General features: G+C 43.9%; 1 protein-coding gene across 1 annotated transcript in view; it reads right to left on the reverse strand.

Annotated features, from left to right (window-relative positions):
* PFKM (phosphofructokinase, muscle) overlaps window positions 1–22,366 on the reverse strand; it is a 40,829-nt gene that overhangs the window by 17,227 nt on the left and 1,236 nt on the right. Inside the window, exons 2-6 of the mRNA XM_035099484.2 lie at window positions 13,799–13,897; window positions 5,822–5,895; window positions 4,579–4,656; window positions 666–855; window positions 238–403 (exon numbers count right to left, since the gene is read on the reverse strand). Of these exons, the coding sequence (XP_034955375.2) occupies window positions 238–403; window positions 666–855; window positions 4,579–4,656; window positions 5,822–5,895; window positions 13,799–13,897 (607 nt within the window). The remainder of the gene's footprint in view (window positions 1–237; window positions 404–665; window positions 856–4,578; window positions 4,657–5,821; window positions 5,896–13,798; window positions 13,898–22,366) is intronic.

Genomic DNA, 22,366 nt, shown 5'->3' on the forward strand with positions numbered 1-22,366 from the left:
AATTTTGCCTGTATTTGCAAATATATTATTTCCCATTTTATATGCTCCTGCATGAGGAAGGGCAAAGACCTTCTGAGATTGCTCTGCAACTGCCGTCTATATACACTTTCAAGCCTAGCCTTAAGGGCTAGGACTTTGTTTTCTTCTCTCTTTTTTAAGCTGCAAAAAGAGATTCTCACAGTGCCGTTCAGGAACTGTAGAAAACAAAGGGGCCTGCACAATGCCCACAAGTCTCACCTCTGAGCCGTGGTGGTGATAGCATCCACTATTTCCATTATCCTGTGGAGAGCGGAGTCCGTTCCAATGGTCATGTCAGTGCCACAAAAGTCGTTATCAATTGAGCCAACCATGCCAACAATGTTTAGGTGACTAGACTTGCTGGCTTCTTCTGCCGTGATGCCACCTGGAAAGTTATTAGGCAAAGAACCAGTGAAATATCAGCATAGGATATAATTACACTATCCCTGAAAGTTCGCTCTTAGCCTAAAACTAGCAAAAAGAAAGCAATCGTCCTCCCTATTCTCCCTTTATCCTGCAGGTCAGGCCTTAGAGCAAGTGTGGCTAAGCTGAGCTTCTCCAAATATTGTTGGATTCCAACTCTTGCCAGCACAGCCAACGGTTAGGGGACTTGGCATCCAGTTTTTAAGTGCCCTCCTTGGCAATACCTGTCTTAACTAGTTCCTGCAGCAAACTGGGCCACTCCGCTCGGAAGGTATCTGCTCCAGTCAAGCTGCCGTCTCCCCCGATCACGCACAAGTTTGTGATTCCTTTCTTCACCAGGTTGCGAGCAGCCTTCAGGCGTCCTTCGTGGGCACGGAAGTCCATGCACCTGGCACTTCCGATGACGGTGCCACCCTAGGTGAGGGGACAAACCAGGTGAGAGTGTGAGAGCTGGAATACAACATTATGGCCACCTAACTTAGGTGCTGCTATGATCAAGAGAAGGAGTCCCTCAAGCAAATCTGGAAGAAGAAAAAAATCGAGGGAGGAAAAAAAATACTTTAGGTCATAGGTACCATGACAAGAAAGCTGCTTCAGATGAGGGGGGCTCCCCCTCAGCCCATGAACAAATACTTTTGAATACTTTAATTACTTTCTATTGGTAGAAAAGGGTCCATGTTTTGCAACCTTGCCTTGTTTAACCATTGTGTCTATGGTATAAACCAGTAGTTCCCAACCTTTTTTTGGCCATGCCCCACCTAAGTATCTCTAAAATCCTGTGATTATTCAAAAAGTGAACCTCTATTCATATGGTAAAGGTAAAGGTAAAGGGACCCCTGACCATTAGGTCCAGTCGTGACCGACTCTGGGGTTGCAGCACTCATCTTGCATTATTGGCCAAGGGAGCCGGCGTATAGCTTCCAGGTCTTGTGGCCAGCATGACAAAGCTGCTTCTGGCGAACCAGAGCAGCACACGGAAACGCCGTTGAGCTTCCCGCTTGGAGCGTTACCTACCATGACTACGTATTAAAAAAGGGGAAACAGGGTATTTATCTACTTGCACTTTGACGTGCTTTTGAACTGCTAGGTTGGCAGGAGCTGGGACTGAGCAACGGGAGCTCACCCCATCGCGGGGATTCGAACCGCCGAACTTCTGATCGGCAAGCCCTAGGCTCTGTGGTTTAACCCACAGCACCACCTGCATCCCTCCTATTCATGTGGAAGAAGCCTAAAAAGCCATTAACTTGGTCTAACTCATTCTCAAATTGCCCACGTCAAAATCAAATTGTCCCCCTGTGGGGCGTGTGCCCCACATTGGGAACAACGGGTATAAATAGTTTTAGTCGCTACCTTCCACGCATTCACATACCTGTGGTTTATTTATTTTGGTTTTATTTTATGTCTGTATTTGTTCAACAGTGAACTATTATTGATATTATAGCCATTTTCAAATATCTCAAGGGCTGTCAACCTGAAAGAGAGAACAAACTTGTTTTCTCCTGGTCTGGAGGGTAGGACTCGAACCAATGGCTCCAAATTTCAAGAAATGAGTTTTCGACTAAACATCAGGAAGTACTTTCCAACAGTGAGAGCTGTTTGACAGTAGAACCTCCTTTGGGAGGCTGTTGACTCTCCTTCCTTGGAGGTTTTTAAGCAGAGGTTGGATGGGCATCTGTCATGGATGCTTTAGCTGAGATTCCTGCATGGCAGGGGGTTGGACTAGATGTCCCTGGGGGTTCCTTCCAACTCTCTACAATTCTATTATTCTACATGGACTATGCATATTGCCATCAGATTCTATTTGATAACACTGTATTTTGCAGAATCTTGTACAGTATAACTTTAATATACTGTATAAATTTATATATTAAAAATAAGTTGATCCACATGGGAGCACTGCTGGACATCTTTCCAGAAGAGCAAGCAAAAGTTCATTTCATCCTCTCTCTCCTGCCAAGGATGTCAAGGCAGCAAACATCATTCTCCCCCTTCTCCCATTTTATCCTCACAACAAACCTGTGAGGTAGGTTAGGTTGAGAGAGGGTAGCTGGTTAACAACAGCATAGCATCCAACACTATCAGGGAAACAAGATAGCTTAGGAGACATAGGTCTGACTCCATTATTCTCTCCCTGACGCCCCATCTGCCATTTGAGGTGGCTGCTTCACTTTCCCTCATGGCTGGGCTTGTCCTGGAGCTTCTTTATTGAGGTAAACAGATCCCCAAGTCCCACTCCGCTCAACTACGGTTCTCAAGCTACTCTAAAAAGAGACAATGTCCAGAAAGGCTATGACCTATAATTCTCAGGTTCATTCTTTTTGAGGAAAATGGCTGCCGCCTGATCTCCTGATTCAGTGTATCTACACCTCCCTGCTCTCTCTGCCCACCAAATAAATTCTCCTCACTACAAAGATCAAGGCATCTTCACCATCACCAAAATCCATTAGCTGCAACAGGTCGAAGTGTTTTGTAAAGCAGTGGTTGAGAATTTCACCCAATTCACTGTTATGTGCAAAGGGTTGGTGAGGAGAGATCAGGACATTTTTTCAGCCAGAACTCAGTTCTGGCACCTCTCTGGTGGGCGCCATTGCCATTATAAGAGAACAAGGGAGTTGTTCGCGGTGAGTTCTGGCACTTCTTTTTCTACAAAAAAGAGATACACTGGGAGAGATAATACATGTTTGCTACATGTGATCCTCTATCTCTACAGTCTGGATGCCTAAAGAGAGTTGTGGTCAGACCAGAATCCTCTGCAATTCTTGTTTATGAAATCCAAAAAAGCCCTGACTCATGCAAGTATGGCTGCAAGCAAAGGTCAGCTTGGGTTTCGAGTTATTTTGGGTCTCAGGCATTCATTGTGACCCCAGCTCTGGTGATATCATTACACTTAAGATGGACGACTTTGCCAGTGACCCCAACTGGCGAAAAGGTCAAGATGTTACAATAATTTTCCTCGTGACAGGAGCCCCTCACTCAACCAGCCAGTGACTTTCCTCAAACTGGAGAAGGAGCAAAGGAACTTCTCAAAGGGGAAAAGAATAACATTTAAAAATAAAATAAAAATAACACTGGACTGACCACTTCGATATTTCCAGAGGTTTAAGATATTTTTACAAGGTTAAAATTAAAATCCCACTGGGGATTATGTCATGTATAGTGTCCATAAATATGCCCCTGTCAAAAAACACACCTCTGGGGCAGATTTGATGGAGGCACAGGGGATTGCAGAGGCAAAGAAGGAATAACAAAACAACAACCCACCACCCTGCCCACTTTCACCAATGCAAGTAGAACTTGGCTGAGCACAAGTCTGGATCCAACCCAATGAAATGCAAACCATGCCCTAATTCTATAGCAGCTTTCCCCAACCTAGTGCCCTCCAGGTGTTTTGAACTACATTTCTCACCAGCTTCAGCCAGCATAATCAATAGGGATGAAGGGAGTTATCGTTCTTCATTTGTAAGCAATTTATCACTTAGTGTGGCAGCACCCACATTATGGTCCCATTCATTCTTTTTGGCACTTGCTAAAAACTTTTTGGTTTAGGCAAGTCTACCCAGATATGGAGAATGTTGACGTGTTTTAATCTGGTCTTTAGCTTAACATTGATTTTTTAAAAATTTTTTTGGGGGGGATGCTTTAAATAACTGTTTTAAATTAATCTTTTTCTACTGATAATTTCATTGTTGCTGTGTTTCTGAAATCCACTTGGAGGATTTCCGGCTATGCTTTTTTTAAAAAAAACAAAGCAGTATACAGTGGTACCTCTGGTTAAGAACTTAATTCATTCTGGAGGTCCGTTCTTAACCTGAAACTGTTCTTAACCTGAGGTACCGCTTTAGCCAATGGGGCCTCCCACTGCCACCACGCGATTTCTGTTCTCATCCTGAGGCAAAGTACTTCCGGGTTAGCAGAGTCTGTAACCTGAAGCGTTTGTAACCCGAAGTGTTTGTAACCCGAGGTACCACCGTATACATTTTGTGAAATAAATAAACGGTTGAAAACATCAGGGGGGCACCAAGTGGTTCAGTAGTATCATAAAACTCTGAAATCTTAGCACTGGTGACACCTAGGGAAAGGAGGACAGCTCTGAAACCTCTCACAGCCTGAGGGACAAAATCCAAGGGACCGACTTACCAGCTGCAGCATCATAGAAACACCTTCCCATGTTGCTTCCTTAATATTGTCACCGCCGTCCACAAGCCCTTGGTAGCCCTGAAACAGAAGTCAGAAGAGATTATTTGAAAAGAGAAGCCTTTTTGAGCCTCCATCTCAATCTCCTCTAGAGCTGGTTAACTCAAGAAGATAGAGACACCATAGCTGTGAGCTGTTGCTACAGCAAACTATACTGAAGAAGGAACATTAAGGACAAGATGCAGTTCAACGACATTGCCAGGCTGGTGCATTGTTCGACCGCAGGATATTTCCAGCTCCTTTAGCCACTGTAGCAACATTGAACAGGAAGCACCCCAACAAAGGGCAATCCTTGCATAGGGACTGTGGAGCAGCAGGGTAGCTGGTCTGGCATTACAGTTGCTATGCAACCTATGGCGACTCTAATAGTCCATTTGGTCTAGCAGCAGCAATCAGCAGCAGTGTTAACAAAATAATAAATCCATTTGCAGTAGAACGAGGTGGAAGAATGGAATATACCATTCAAGTCTGAAGATGGAGCATAATATTTGTGAATACTCTCCAGCAGAAAAAGCTTACCATGAGTAAGCAAAAACCTAGTACGGGCGGGAAGAGGCGGAGCTCGAACGTTCCTCTCTGGTGTGTGCATACCTGCCAAGTTGCTGTCGGAGAAATAAGGGACCGGGTGGAAGTAGCAGACCGGAAGTAGCGCTGCCACCATTTTGGAACTGGGCGGAGCATGCTCAGAAGTGACTTTTGATGCTGCTTTGCCCAGTTCCAAAATGGCCACCACGCCAGAAGTCGCACTGTAGCCATTTTGGAACTGGGCAGAGCAGCATCAAAAAGTTGCTTCTGAGCATGCTCCGCCCAGTTCCAAAATGGCCGCCGCGCCAGAATAAACCGGGGGAAAACAAAAAAATCTGTTTTTTCAGCTAGGAACAGCTGGAAAAATGGGGATTTCCCGGGGAATACGGGAGACTTGGCAGCTATGAGTGTGTGTGCGTTTAGCTTGCAGGAATTTTACACGAGTGCAAGTTCAAAAATGGTTAAACTGTAGCCCCCTGTAGCTTCAAGTGATGCAGCCCACTCTAGAAAATAGAGACATTCTATGCTTTAGAATGGAATGTCCCTAGTTTCATGAGAATGTTGTAAGTAAGGGGATTCCACGCCTCATTCTGTTCCATGAGTCGACCAGGCCTTAGATACAATCCCTACTCAAGTAAAGAAAGCCAGCAAATCTACCTACCTCATGAACAAAGTACACTTTGGCCCCAGTGTATATTCCCACTCTGACCACTGCCCGGACAGCAGCATTCATGCCTGTTCAGAGAGAAGGTAGAAGAGAGGTCACAATGCCATCCACAAGCAATCTGGATGACAGCACTGGAGAGGTAGACAATGTGCCCTTCAGGTGTGCCTGGTCCATGGCTCCTGTCATGCCTGGCAGGGCTGATGGGAGTTGTAGTTCAACACCATTTTTGAGAGCACGACACTTTGCTAATGTATTGTATAAACAACAATATGTACATTACTTATTCAGGTAAGGTAGCTGTGTTGGTCTGACGCAGTCAAAATAAATAACTAAATGTCCAGTAGCACCTTAGAGACCAACTAAGTTTGTTCTGGGTATAAGCTTTTGTGTGCATGCATTCCATATGCAGATACCGTATCTGAAGAAGTTTGCATGCACACGAAAGTTTATACAGTACAGTGGTACCTCGACTTATGAAGACGATCCGTTCCACGGCCATCTTTGTAAGTCGAAGTCTTTGGTTGTCGAAGCGCCGAAAAGACTTCCGGGGTTGTCGACTTCGGAAAACGAAACCTTTGGAAGTCGAATCGTTTGGATGTCGAGGTACCACTGTACCCAGAACAAACTTAGTTGGTCTCTAAGGTGCTACTTGGACAATTTTTTAATACATTACATACCGTACTTATCTGAGATGAAACCCAAGGAGATTCCTGTGGGCTATGTCTTGCTCTACTTTACAATCAGAGAGATTGAAGGGAATCTGGAAGTCATCTGTCTGAGATCAGTACAAGATCTACCAAGGAAGATGCAACTACACCACCTATCTGACTGAGGGCTGCATAAATGCCTTCAACAATGAAGAACTTACCATTTCCTGAGGCAGATTCTGTTCCAACCATATCTAGTTCTTACTGAATCACAGGAGAAGCCATGGGAAGGTGAACAAGACCCCCTGGGGGCTTAAGTCAGAATATAAAGGAAACAGAAAAGACTAGTGACTCACAGCTCTAATCTCCTAACAAGTATGAAAAGCACCCACACTGCTCTAGATTTGGCACCAGATTAATACTTATTTATATGCCCAAACACTGTAAGTTTTGTTAATGATTGTTCTAAGCTGCTCTGTTGTTTTCAGCTATTTTATTTGTTTGATGGTATATTTTAGAGTGCATTGCTGCTTATTTTTAGGGGAGCGGGAGCCTGGGGCCGCCTCCTCGGGACATCTGAAAGGCGCAGGCCACATAGCCCCGCCCACATTCCCACTGTAGCCCCTTCCCTCCCGTGCATTGGCCCCGCCCTTGCCCCCCAAATTTGATCCTGGGTACGCCCCTGGTCTTTGTTGGAAACCAAACTGAAGTGGAACGGAAACAGTGCTGCTTGCAATGAACACAGATCGGAACAGAAATTGATGCCTTCTAACATCCCTAGATGGGGGTGTCTCTATTTCTATAGAGCTCTGCCTTATTTGCCTGGCCTTGATGCTGCTGTGACATTCAATTTACTGTATATTCCTGCATATAAGACTACCTTTTAACCCAGGAAAATCTTCTCAAAAGTCGGGGGTCGTCTTATACGCCCAGGCGTCTTATACGCCGGAATATACAGTATGGTATAACCAGCCTACTACAACACTGAAGCTCCATTGATGTGCAATTGCTGTTTTTCCTCATATATCTGTGCTGTCAACTTAGAGGTGATCTCCTGAACTATTTTTTTTATGCTGACAGGCCTATGCAGTTGCTTAAAATCTCCCTTGAGTAGACAGTCATTTTAATGATTGCTTTGTGTTGTTTTTAAATGTTTTCATGCTGTTGTATGCCACCCTGATTTTTGCAAGTGGGTGGCCTAGAAATGCATTTGTTTGTTTGTTTATAAATAAATGTGGTAAGTGTGTGATGTGGAGCCTTTATTATGGCATCACCTGACCCTTAAACCCACGCTGCTGTTTCTCAGCCTCCTTGGTGTACGTGTGGTTTCTTACTGCCTCAGGTCAGTATGCTTGACCCAGACTCCTAAGTCTCCCATGATCCCACCCTCAGATGATTTGCACATTTTATTTTTGACCCGCTGACATTTAAAACAAGTTCCTGAGGTACCCCCCTCTGCCAGGCCACTGTGCTTGCTGGCTCCAAAATATACCACACCAAGAGAGGGACTGTAATTCAATGCCATTTCTCCCCCACCCCAAAAAACCTCTCTAAGTCATGTGACTGCTTCACAAACAAGCTGCGATCATGGATGCAGCTGAGGAAAGCTTGGGCTAAGAGAAGGCTGAGGTGGATGCCAAACCACCACCGCTTTTAAACCTTTCTTCCAATTATGATCATCATGTACACAAGTACATATACCTCATTGCCTGCTTGCCAGCACAGCTGAAAAATATCGAATGAGACTTCTCATCAGCCTATCGAAAAAGGACCTATTCCCAAATGCTGATATCAAGATGGTTCTGTCTTTAAGTTAGCTTCCCCTTGTTCAACGGTCTGCACACACTTCCAGTCTTAATAGGTTTCCATCTTACTTTCTTTCTATATCTGAAAATTTCCAAATTGCCTTTTCAAAAAGTGAACTGTTCGCCTTCTAATAGAGGTCTTGGATAATAAATAATAATATTGGTCCAAGATTTCTAAACATATGGTTATAACATAGGATGCCCTTCTGCAAAATGTCCTCTTCTCCTTTTTTACTTATCCATTGTAGATTTTTAAGATCGGTCTTAATGTAACATTCTCGCATTAGTCTGTTAGGTTTTTCATTTCTGTTATGCCATTGCATCCGCCTCGCCAATCCTGCCAATTCTTTTAATCCAAATTCACCCTAGGAGACAACACACCAAGCATTTATTGAGTCAGAAATCTCCTAGGCTCCCCATCATCTGAAGGACAAAAAGGAAGGGCCCTGCACTGTGCAGTAGTGGATAACTTGCAGGCAACCGTTGACCTAATTTCATGCAGCACTGGGTTCCCCCTATCTGGAAATGGCGAGTGGAAATGGACCCATCCATTTTTGGCTCTAGTGCTGCCCTCCAGGTATATATAATAATAATAATAATAATAATAATAATAATAATAATAATAATATATTATTTATACCCCACCCATCTGGCTGGGTTTCCCCAGCCACTCTGGGCGGCTTACAACAGAAAAATGAAATAAAACAATTAAACATTAAAAGCCTCCCTAAACAGGGCTGCCTTCAGATGTCTTCTAAAAATCTGGTAGCTGTTTTTCTCTTTGACATCTGATGAGAGGGCATTCCACAGGGCAGGCGCCACCACCGAGAAGGCCCTCTGCCTGGTTCCCTGCAACTTGGCTTCTCGCAACAAGGGAACCGTCAGAAGGCCCTCGGTACTGGACCTCAGTGTCCAGCAGAACGATGGGGGTGGAGACGCTCCTTCAGGTATACTGGACCGAGGCCATTTAGGGCTTTAAAGGTCAGCACCAACACTTTGAACTGTGCTCGGAAACGTACTGGGAGCCAATGTAGATCTTTCAAGACCAGTGTTATGTGGTCTCGGCGGCCGCTCCCAGTCACCAGTCTAGCTGCCGCATTCTGGATTAGTTGTAGTTTCCGGGTCACCTTCAAAGGTAGCCTCATGTAGAGCGCATTGCAGTAGTCCAAGCGGGAGATAACCAGAGCATGCACCACTCTGGTGAGACAGTCTGCGGGCAGGTAGGGTCTCAGTCTGCGTACCAGATGGAGCTGATAGACAGCTGCACTGGACACAGAATTGACCTGCGCCTCCATGGACAGCTGTGAGTCCAGAATGATTCCCAGGCTGCGCACCTGGTCCTTCAGGGGCACAGTTACCCCATTCAGGACCAGGGAGTCCTCCACACCTGCCCACCTCCTGTCCCCCACAAACAGTACTTCTGTATTGTCAGGATTCAACCTCAATCTGTTAGCCGCCATCCATCCTCCAACCGCCTCCAGGCACTCTATGGCCCTCCAGATGTTGTTGGACTCCAACTCCCATCTTCCCTGATCATTGGCCATGCTGGCTGGGACTGATGGGTTATGATAAATGAGTCCACGAATATTGAAAGGCTGCATAATGCTACCACATCAGCTGTGCAGCCTGAGAATGGATGCAGGAGTGAGCCAGAAACATCCTTCCATTAAATACATCCCTTTAGCCTTCCTTAAAGCCATCACCTCTTTCACATAGTTCTTGCAGCCTTGTTGGGCTCTGCTTCCACATATACCTTAAGGCAGGGGTCAGCAACCTAAGGCCCATGGGCTGGAAGCGCCCCACGGAGGCTGTTTAACCGGCCCACGAGCCACCCCCAAACTGAGCTGCCTGCTCAGCTAGTCCCATGCTCAGCGCTAAACCAGCACAGCGCCACGCAAGCACTCGCTTCCACAGCTCCAAAAATTGCTTCTGCGCATGCCCAGATGCCAGAAATTGCATCTGCGCAGGCACATTTTTCAGCGTCTGGGCATGCGCAGAAGCGATTTCCAGCGCCGCGGAAATGCGCAGACGCAATTTCCAGTGTCACGCTGCGCTGGTCCGGCCTACGGAGGATCTCCGCGGGAGTGATCTGACCCATGCCCGGTAAGCCTTGCCGACTCCTGCCTTAAGGGAAGAGCAGCCTATAAGGGTGCCCCTTCACATGCTGTTGATTCACATCAGCCCCAACCAGCACAGCCAATGGTCAGGGATGATGGGAGTTGTAGTCCAGCAACATCTGGAAGGCACCACATTGGCCACCATTTCTTACCACCAGAAGACTACGACTTCTCAAAGTTTTTTTTGTGTGTGTCCATTAACCAAGTATGGCCTATCTACAGGGCAAATGTGAGAAGATTTGTCTCAGATACCAGCGCCAAACTAGTCATTTTGTCACCTATCATTTGAAGCTAGATGTGTCCATGCTTTAATGTGTTAGACGTTAAGCTGTACCTCTGGGTTACATCAGAAGTTATTGTTTGGCATCTGTCTAGACCAGGCATCCCCAAACTTCGGCCCTCCAGATGTTTTGGACTACAATTCCCATCATCCCTGACCACTGGGTCCTCTTAGCTAGGGATCATGGGAGTTGTAGGCCAAAATATCTGGAGGGCCACAGTTTGGGGATGCCTGGTCTAGACTGCAACAGCCCTTCATAAAGCAACACAACTGCGGAGAATATCCACCAGTAAAGTTGTAATATAGGTACGTACGTCCATAGTTGGGATTTCCAGTAAACCAGCCAAGGATTAGGTTTCTTCCCCATATTGCACTCCTGTCCACAACCATACATACTTAACTGCTGCATCCATGGGCAGTGGGTTTGTGATGTAGTGTAGCCCTTGTGAAGTCATGTTGCCAGGCCATGTGATTGTGACAAGACATTTTGCAAAAAGCCTCTCAAGTTATCACATCAGATCAACAGCAGCAGTAAAAGTATGTATGACACACACACACACTGCTGCTTCTTGCTTATTAGTAGTAGCTCTTCCACCACCACAACAAAGTCACAACAGAATGGCATCACAAAGTAGTATGAGAGTAAGTCCTAGCCTGGGTCACACTGAGTGATTTAGTAACAGTGCGTGGAATTCAACATGGTGCTCCAATAAATCTTTTTCCTGTACCAGTATTCTAGCTTGCCAGATGGAACAACATCTCTCCATGCACTGTTCTGGGGTTGGGGTCAGGAGAGTCAGTTTCAGGGAGCACATAAGGGGCCCCAAAATCCTCGTGTACCTGTCCACTGACCGGGTTCTTCAGGTGAACCCCACCCAAAGTATTTCTTCCTTGTAAGCCTTTCATTTATTTCCCTTTCCTCCCCTGTTAGCTCCCCCATTCTCACATTATTATTATTATTATTATTATTATTATTATTATTATTATTATTATTACAGTGGTACCTCTAGTTGCAGACTTAATCCATTTTGGGATGCCGTAAGCTGAAAGTCCGTAAGAAGAGCGGAACGCAACACAAGGTATGACTGTATTATTATTATTATTATTATTATTATTATTATTATTATTATTATTATCATTATTATTAATTGAATTTATATACCGCCTTATACCCAGATATATATATATAATACAGTTCGGAAATTTCAGCTGGTGCAGAATTCAGCAACCAGGCTGCTCACCGGAGCAAGACAGTTTGAGCATATTATACCAATCCTGGTCCAACTACACTGGCTACGGATTAGTTTCCTGGCCCAATTCAAAGTGCTGGTTTTGACCTATAAAGCCTTAAATGGCTCAGGACCACAATACCTCAAGGACTGGCTCTTCCAATATGAACCTACCCAGAGGACCCTGAGATCATCTTCCGAGGCCCATCTTCGTGGGCCTCCTCCTTGAGAGGTCTGGAGGGTGGCAACACGAGAACGGGTCTTCTCTGCAGTGGCTCCCCGTCTGCGGAATGCTCTCCCCAGGGAAGTTCGCCTGGTGCCTTCACACCTTTAGGCACCAGGCAAAAACGTTCCTTTTCAATCAGGCCATTGCCTGACTTGATTTATATCAGGCATCCCCAAACTTGGCCCTCCAGATGTTTTGGGACTACAATTCCCATCATACCTGACCACTGGTCCTGTTAGCTAGGGATCATGGGAGTTGTGGGCCAAAACATCTGGAGGGCCGAAGTTTGGGGATGCCTAATCTACATCCTATACCCTTTTTAAAAATGCTAGCTCTTTGGGGGTTTTTTTATTGGGTTGTTGGTTTTGTTTTGATTTTATGTAATGATATTTTATGTGAACTGCTTCGAGACCTTCAGGTATAGGGTGGTATAGAAATTTAATAATAATAATAATAATAATAATATACCCTTATATATTAGTAGCAGTAGTATTTCCATTTCTTACCCACCCTTCACCATAAGGGTACAGCAATTTTAAAATACAATATTAAATGAAATTGCAAGTCCCTGGAGGCAGGAATGGCCTTTTTTCTATTTATAATACTCAGCCAAGTGATATGTTCACTTGCAATGCCGTCAACAGCATGTATGCGTTTCCAAAAAAAAAATCCATCTTGAAACTAAGACGGGACTTGGACACCAAGAGAAGATATATGAGTGCAGATAAACAAAACAGAGCTGTGTGTGTGTATCTCAAGGTCAGAATAAGGAAAATAAGGAATCATCTGCTTAAGAACTTGACAAGTCAACATGTTTGAGAAAAGCACCTGTATTTTGCTGTATTGAAAACTAATAAAAATATTTTGGAGGGAATTTTTTTTAAGCATTTCATTGCATTTGTTCACACCACAGTGCCCCCACCCCAAATTAATCAACAGACATAGATATAGGCAAATCCAGACCAGGAAGAGATGCAGTGAACTGCAGACTTTGTAAGAGTATAGGAGGAACAGCAGAGAAATGATGGTTCAATACACCTGAGGGTAGATTATATGAGTGCTCATTTTGCTAAGGATGCTTGCAAGATGGGGGTGGTAGGTGGGCAAACTGTGGTTGATGAGCCACAAATTGCTTTCAAGGCTCTTTTTTAAAAAAAGCAATACAAATAATATCAAAGAGAAAAAAGGCATCCAGCAAGAAGGCAGAGAACTACTGAGGCTGGAGACAGCATGGGAGGGGAAAGTCAAAGTAGGGGAGACAGTATAGAAAAGAACTGCTCCTTACTGGACAAAAACCAAAAGTCTACCCAGCCCAGCATTCAGCTTCCAACAATGGTTAGATGCTTCTCAAAACTCACAAAGCAGGGCGGGATGGAGGCATAGCTGCCAAGTTTTCCCTTTTCCCGCGAGGAAGCCTATTCAGCATAAGGGAAAATCCCTGTAAAAAAGGGATAACTTGGCAGCTATGGATGGAGGAAAGACAAATTTACCTGTTACAATTTGCAACCAAGATCAGTTCCACTTGAGTCATCTTACCAAGTTTAGGGAAAATCTGGATGCTAAAAAGTGGTGACTTCTGCCTATTTGCTTTTTTGCCATTCGCTCCAGGCCACAAAGGGAGACCCCCAACACACACACACACACACACCAGCAACCTGTTCACTTACCCTGGGCATCTCCTCCAGATGTCAACACAGCGATGGCCTTGCCAATCCCCATTGTGTCGGCGTGCTCATGTTTGACCGCTTTTTGCGACATTCTCCGGGCTGGAAAGTCAACAAGAAGAGTTTCTTAAAGATGGGGGAAACGCCCTTGGTCTTCGGTGCCTTCTTGTCCTGCCACAGGAGCCACAGCCGGGTCCGGAGTGCTCCTCGTAGCCCTCTGCCGTTGCCTTTCAAAGTTGACACCCTGCCTACTCTCCAATAAATGACAAGTGGAAATGTCAGCCTGTAAATGATCTTCGATGCAGTGTCAGCCACAGCTAATCCTAAAGGGCACATGGCCAGCTGTCATGAGTACCAATGGACAGCAGAAATGTCAGGTTTCAGGTACCAACTACTGTGTTGTGGGCTTTTGGTGGCTTCAAAGTTGGGAGAGAATATAGGTAAGATTTTTTAAAGAGGCTCTTGAGTTGTATTCTACTTAACTTTGACTTGGAGCAGACCCACTGACATTAATGACCAGGACTAACTTAAGTCCATTGATTTTAACGGGTCTACTTTAAATAAGAGTTCATTGACTACAACCTCCAGGTGGCAATCCTCAAAACATTTACCTGGGAGTAAGCCCCATTGAACACAATTGGATTTATGTAGGCCTGAAACATCATAGTCTCCAATATTTCTCCGATGAAAATAGGGACATCTTAAGGAAAAGTGGGGCATTCCGGGATCAAATCAGAAACCAGGATGGCTTCTGTAATTTCGGGACTGTCCCTGGAAAATAGGGACACTAGGAAAATAGGGACACAGCAGAATGAAGTACTTTGGAAATCCAAGTACAGCAACCTTACAATCAAGTTTCACCAAAAGATTAAATAAAAACTGTTCTGGAGGGTGGTGGTTTGAAATTATGAGTGGTATTCAATTAGGTTTTACTCATGAGTACACTCACTGAAATGACTGAACATGACTGAGGGACCCATTCACTTCAATGGATCTCAGTGAAATTTGGTTGAATATCATCCTATGTCTTTTCCAAACAGGCTTTGGAAAACCAAAGTTGAACAGCGACAGCTTTACAAATACAGATGAACCATGCAGGGAAATGAATGTGCATCTAGGTCAAACTCATTTACAGAGCACTGGCATTGAAAAATGATTTCTGTCATGCTCACAAATAGATGCCCTCCATTACTTTGGGATCAATAAGCAGGTTATTATGAAATCATACAATGAGGAATTATTCCTTCTTGTTCCCTACACTTAACTTCTTTGAAGAATTTGCAAGCTCTTTGGATCTGGGCACCAGATAATGAACTTTGTGCAGGAATGAATGCACAGACTGCAAAGGAGCCAACTCATCACAAAGCTATTTATTTACATGAATATTTCAAAAGCTAAGTTAAATGATTCGGTTGGGAATACTTAAAAACCAGCACTGTTTATTTGTGATTTATAGAATTGTAATTTCAGACATTTTGCAGTTTGAGGTGAAGAACCCTCCTTCATTCCATGTAAGAATGAGTTCAATCTTACACAAACACCGGCAGTGTCCCCTAGCCACCACAAATTGAGGGCTTGTTGAAGGGCAATCTGTGTGGCACAGACATACCCATCCTCTCTTGGCCTGGCCTTCACATCAGCCACCTGAAGTGATTGCTTCACTCTGCCTAAGGAAAGGGTCAGACCTGAATCAGAGGCCTTGTTTCATCTTGATTTTTAAAATTAGAAAATAATAAGAATTAAGAAACCAACCCAAATTAAAATCTTCCATGTGTTTATGTAGAAATATGTACTCATGCAATCTGACAACATGCACCTCCCCCTTTTAATATAACTACCCCAAGAATAAGGAGCTCAGAGATTCTTTATTTTTACAGCAATATACAGATGGGCATATTTTACAGGTATTTTAACTTTCTGGAAAACATCTTCTTCTGCATGTTCGGGAAATGGAAGCTGTATGGAAAGGTGAGTGTTAGGGAATTTTATAGGGGGGGCACCCAAACGAGGCTTCATTTGGGAATCAAGATTGGCACAAATGCCCTCAAGGGGACCCGTCTGATCCTACAACACCACTCTACGGTAGTATCGCACCAACACGAACCCCTCAAGATCAAGCCCTGAGTAATAAAGGCTCCCTTTCCTACCCTTTCTCTGTTGCCTGAGACTCTATGTAACCATATTTCTTTATGAATGAATACCGCGTATCTGTATTTCTAAATGAAACCCCCTTTTGCGACTCTGGCCAAGGGCTCTCAGGGATGCAGGGAACAGCCATAATCCTTTAAGCAAGAGGTCACGTAGCCAGGGTGGTGCTCCTCTGCATATCCATAATCCATACAGGTACCATCTCCTGCCATTCCCGACCCTCCGAAGCCAGAGGCAATACACACACCTGAACCCATTGTTTTCCCCTGCCGGGTACTCAAGGATCCCCTCCCAGATACTTACTGGTACTTGCTTATCAATGTCCTGGGACATCGCGCATTGTTACCTTATGTTAATCCTGTGTACCTCCTGTTTACCTGTATGCTAATGCCCCTTGCACCTTCCCCTTTTCTGACGTTTTACCCTGTCACAAGTGATGTATGTATGATGCTTTCGATGTGCATTATGGGATGGTGGTGGGAACTTTTAAAAGTTCTTGCAGCCCTGTTCACGGTGTTCAGTCTGGCATTGAACCTGCTGCACAGTAAGAAACCTTGCTGCTTGCTCCGGATCATGGCTGGACTCCTTCCTTTTATACTCCGCAACGACCACAGGCCCTTGCCTGATGAGCTGGGTGGCTGAGCATTCTGGCACCCAGAATTTTGCCCTAACAGTGAGATACAAATTAATGAAGAAGAAATGTCTGCAGATGGCTGGTACAGCTGAGCTTTCAGTGGCTTTGCGAGTTTGCCTCTGCACATCTTCAAAAACAAAAGTTAAGCAAAGCCTCCTAGCAGCAGAGCTTACCTTGTAGTGGAACTGGTATTCTGTACTTTCCTGGTACGATTCCTCCCCACGCTCACAGTGTGGCAGGGATAGTGCCCATTTGCATCTCCCAGGATGCATTGCTTAAATGTATTTACTTTAACAGAAAAAGGGGAATGCAGGCGGCATGTAGCAACTGCGTGCCTCAGTCCTATTTGAGTTTTATTACCTAGCACATCCCAAATAAAGATGCTGTGTCTAAAAACGACCACTCCATGATTGCAGTTGGTACCTTTCCCACTTAACTCGAGGGGCACCTGGCATGGAAGGTTCACAGTGACATTGCTAGGAAACCAACACGCCTTGCTTTCCAGGTCGCAACCACTAGGCTGATGACTTATTGTTTGAGAAGAGACTGGGCCAAAGGCTTCCACGTGCAATGCTCGTTCTGAGCACACCATGTTAACTAGTATGCTCTGCATTACAGCTTGGGAGCCATTGACCCGGATGAAAACATCTCACTTAGAAAGCCAAATCTATCCTCAGTGTAAAGACACAGAGCAAGAGCGGGCTCACTTGCACTCTCCATTTTTATTATGTAGGACACTAGCTTACCATGAGCCAGAATTTGGCCTCTAGTGCATCTGGTAAGCTCCTAAATTGCATGGCTCAAAATTTCTAGCTCGCATGGTTGCAGCATAAATGATAAAGGCAATGCCTGCTACAAGAGCGGAGGCTAAAAAGAGAGTGTTATGATAATATGGGGATTTTTCTTCTTCCATTTTGCAGAGTTCTCTCTACCCCTATACTCCTACACTAACCCTCCAATTCCAAATTCCCTGCCTCTTATTTTGTAAAAGTAAGGCAACACCAACTCTTCCTTCTCTGTTGCTGTTTGCAAATAGAGCAAACTAATACTGTACAGGGTTCGGGGAGATTCTCTCCAATAAACCATTTGCTGATGTTCAGAAGAATTGTTGTAACCTGCCCTGGGACCTTAGGGTGAAGGGCATGTGAAAAATTGTAGTTATGATTATTTGTTTCTAACAAATCAAACATAACTGAATTGTTAGATGAAATAACACTTGCAGTTAACTTGTGTTACTCTTTTCTTACCTTATTATGGTGAAATTAAGGTTTTAAAATAATGAAGATTGGCTGTTTTCACACTTACACTGTTACCTAGAGGAAACTTATTGGTTTGCATTTGGAATTTAACCTGGATTACTCTGTACATGTATTATGATGGAGGATTGGGAAAAATTGTGTGTGTGTGTGTGTGTGTGAGTTTACAGCATGTAATGTTTTGAAAGAAAATGTTATGAAAATGATGTATAGGTGGTATTTAACACCAGTTAAACTAGCAAGAATATATCATACATATGATAATAAATGCTGGAAATGTAAAGCTGTAGAAGGAACTTTTTACCACATGTGGTGGACTTGCCCCATAGTAAAAGACTTCTGGGAAAAGATTTATAATGAATTAAAGAAGGTGTTGAAAAACACATTTATTAAGAAACCAGAAGCCTTCTTATTGGGCAGTTGGAAAAGAAATTCCCCCAAAAGATGTTACTTTCTTTTTGTATGCCACAACAGCAGCGAGAATTTTGATAGTGAAGAATTGGAAGATACAAGAAATACCAACGGTTGAAGAATGGCAGATGAAAATGATGGACCATATGGAGCTGGCTGAACTGACCGGGAGACTCTGCGACCAGGGAGAAGAGACGGTGGAAAAAGATTGGAAGAAATTTAAAGAATACCTAAAGAAATACTGTAATATTTGAAATTTGAATATAGATTTGGAAGTAGTTATAGGCTGTAATATAAGAAGTTAAGTTAAGGATTTAAAGACAATATGAAGATAAGATTTTTAAAGTGTGAATAAGTAGAAATTATATTAAGGAGATTTGCAATATGATTTATAGTTATGCGTTAGAAGTTGCTAAAGATTAATAACAATGAAGCACATATAGGGGGGACTTGAGGAAGTCACCCTAAAATGGTAAAGAAAAGAATAAGAATTTATAAAGGTAGAAAGATATCTTGTTGTATGTGTGTTTTTGTTGTGTTTGCATTGTATCGTGTGGAGTGTTATCTGTTTATTGTTTTACTATATGTATTTATAAAATCAATAAAAATCTTTGGAAATAAAAAGAATTACGGTACTCTGTACATGGCTAAGGGTACAATGACCTCTGCCTCTCTCCAGTCGATAGTATTCCAATATTTAATTTTGTGTTTGCCGGCAAAAAGCCCAATAGACCTGCTTCTCCTAACGCTGCCACCTTGCACTATGGCCTAGGAAATTATGACAATCTAGGTACAGTATATGTTTGGAGAAACCAAATTATAAATACAGGAGGGCAACGGTGCCCATTCAGTTGAAACCCCTCTGGTCACAAATTAAAATGAAGAAACATTGCTGCCACCTTCTGGATGCAGTGCAAATCGAGCTTTCGGATTTCCTGTTGTAGGACTAGCAGCTTCATTGAACCAAAGGATGAAAATCTAGGCTTGTTTTTCTGAAATTGTGTTGCAAGGTGCACTAGTGCATCATAAGAGGGTTTGTATTGCACTCAAAACATTCTCGGTCAAAACAGAGAAGGCCCTTGGCACATTGATCAGCCTTTCATTCTGTCAATGTATGGAGAATACCATCACCTTAAGGGAAGAAGTAAATTTGCACTGGGATTTCTCAATACCGCCAGTGCTACAGCTCCCAAGTGCAAAGGAATCCTAAGAAGCAGCATTGCCCAGAAAAGCTCATTCCAAACCCTGAGCTTTACTGAGTGTGAGATACTAAGTGATATTAGCTCAATGCACTTGCAAGGAAGACAATTTCCTATTGCTCTGGGGAAATTAATTTTTTTAAATTCTTACACTGAAATGGATACAGTGGTACCTTGGTTCTTGAATTTAATCTGTTCCAGGAGTCCGCCCCACTCCCGAAATGGTTCAAAAACCAAGGTGCGGCTTCCGATTGGCTGCAGGAGTTTCCTGCACTCAGTCGGAAGCCGCAGGAGCCGCGTCGGACATTTGGGTTCCAAAAAACGTTCACAAGCAAAACACTCAGTTCCGGTGTTGCGACGTTCAGGAGCCAATTTGTTCGGGAGCCAAGCCATTCGACTACCAAGGTACCACTGTATACCTACTTCAGCATAAGAATAAAATGTGACTCCAATTTTAAATGCAGGTGGGTGGGGAGAAAAACGGTGCCCCCCTGGTATTAAACATTTGCAAAATACTGATCTCAGCAGATGGCTTTTTCAAGAAAAAGACGGGTAGCATGACATCTTCTTAAACTTAGAGGATATCAAATATTGCACAAATTGGAATGATCCTTCCTTTCTTCTTGCAGCCCCCTGAAATCTGTTCCAGGGGGTCTCCCCAACTCTTTGGAGAACATTGGGGGGGGGCTGGAGGAGAGGAAAGGGAAGTCCTCTTGCACTAGCAAAATCTGTTCCAAGTATTGATGGACATACAGGATGCAACACAGATGAGATGGGACTGTCCCTGAAAGCATGAGTGAGAGGGATGTAATCTTGTAAATAAATCAGCACTTTAAAAAGAAGTCCGCATTATTTATACAGGGTTCTATTACAGTTAAATGCAAAGTGACTGAAGGGAAAGATGTTTTGGCTGTAATCGAGGGGTTGTCCTTGTTGACAGAACTTTTGAAGCAGGTTTGTAAATTGACATTCACCTGGCCGTAAGATTACCCTGTAAAGGAAGTTTCATAAACTGGAGAGTTTGTTTCTTCCCTCTCACCCCAAACTTTAATGCACCATTATTATTAATGTAAATAGGCATCTGCAGACAGGCAAACTAGGGTGTGTGGGAGAGAAAGGGGTTACTGTTCTGTGGACTTTTAAAGGCTTCTTCAAACAGGAAATATGGTTCATCTTGCCAGAGCTGCTAGCTTCCTCCTCTAGCATTTTCTTAATTCAGTATCATCTTATCAATTCCTTCCTGGGATTACAAGAGCATAAGTCGGTGGCTTTGTAGATTATCCCTCTAAAGCTCTGGAAGCTGACAGGCAGAGTGCAACCACGAATACAGAATCTGCTAGCTGTAATACCCTGTGCCAAGTGCGACCTGGCATTTCTGTTCAGTAACACTTACTCTCATGAACCCATCACTAAGGCAAACTGGTGAAGTGTGGCTAGTCTAGAGCAAGGAGAATCTCTTGCTTAGTGTATGGCAAAGCATGCCCAATCCAAATGCATAGCGACTTTGAACTTTCATTTAGTGCGGCGTTTTCCAAACTTGGGTCTCCACCTGTTTTTGGACCACAATTTCCATCATCCCTGACCACTGGGTCCTGCTGGCAGGCCATGATGGGAGTTGTAGTCCAAAAACAAGGGGAGACCAAAGTTTGGGAAACTCTGGTTTAGTGACAAGCATGGAAAAACCTCTCTTCCATAGCAGGCACCACCTGCCAATCACAACTCACCTGTTCATACCTCCTAATCCTTAAACCAAAGGGCATGCATTTATGTAGAATGGCTGGTTTCTTGGGATTTGGGGTCATCCGTGGAGAGTGCAGGGGTGGGCACTCAGGTGTTGGCCCTTCAGGTGTTGCTGGACCACAACTCCCATCAGCCCTGACCATTGACCATGTTGGTTGGGGTTGATGGGAACTGAGAGTTCAACAAAGTCAGGAAGGCGACAGGTCTTCTACCCCGGCAGTTAAGTTCTTTCTAGCTTGGTAAGGAGAGCCAGTGTGGTGTAGTGGTTAAGAGCGGTAGATTCCTATTCTGGGGAACCGGGTTCCTGTCTCCGCTCCTCCACATGCAGCTGCTGGGTGACCTTGGACTAGTCACACTTCTCTGAAGTCTCTCAGCCCCACTCACCTCACAGAGTGTTTGTTGTGGGGGAGGAAGGGAAAGGAGAATGTTAGCCACTTTGAGACTCCTTCGGGTAGTGATAAAGTGGGATATCAAATCCATTACAGTGGTGCCTCGCTAGACGAATGCCCTGTAAGACGAATTTGTTGCTTAACGAAGAGATTTTTTGAGCAGAGGTTGCCTCGCAAGACGAATTTGTTTTGTGAAAAATTCGTCTAGCGAATCGCGGTTTCCCATAGGAATGCATTGAAATTCAATTAATGCGTTCCTATGGGCAAAAAAATAATTAAAAAAATCAATGCATTCCTATGGGATTTGCTAGACGAATTTTTCGCAAAACGAATTAACTCACAGAACAAATTAAATTCGTCTAGCGAGGCACCACTGTATAATTATAATAATAATGTTGATCAGTGATTTTTTTTATAATAAAAAATGTATTAAGAATTCCAAATTCAGACCTTGGGAGGTCACCTGGAAGTGCCAATCAGAACCACTGTTACAACGCTGGGCTAGATGGAACAGTGGTCTGATCCAGTCCATGGAATCTCATCAATGGCAATGGGAAGGAAGAAGGTCCAACGACACTAGAGTAAAAGTAGAGCAGGAGTGGGGAATGTAGCCCTTGGGATTCTGTAGAGGCCTAGCCTAGCCATACTTTGCACCCTCCTTGAACGTTTTTTGTCTGGCTGCAAAGTTTTCCTTGAATTCTGACGCTTCTTGCTGGCCTGGTTGGGGGATGGTGTGTTGAAACTGGCCTTGTGTACAAATGTGAAATTTACATTTGTTGTGCTTCCTGTTTTTG

This window comes from Zootoca vivipara, chromosome 2, assembly GCF_963506605.1.
Source record: "Zootoca vivipara chromosome 2, rZooViv1.1, whole genome shotgun sequence".
Taxonomy (NCBI): Eukaryota; Metazoa; Chordata; class Lepidosauria; order Squamata; family Lacertidae; genus Zootoca; species Zootoca vivipara.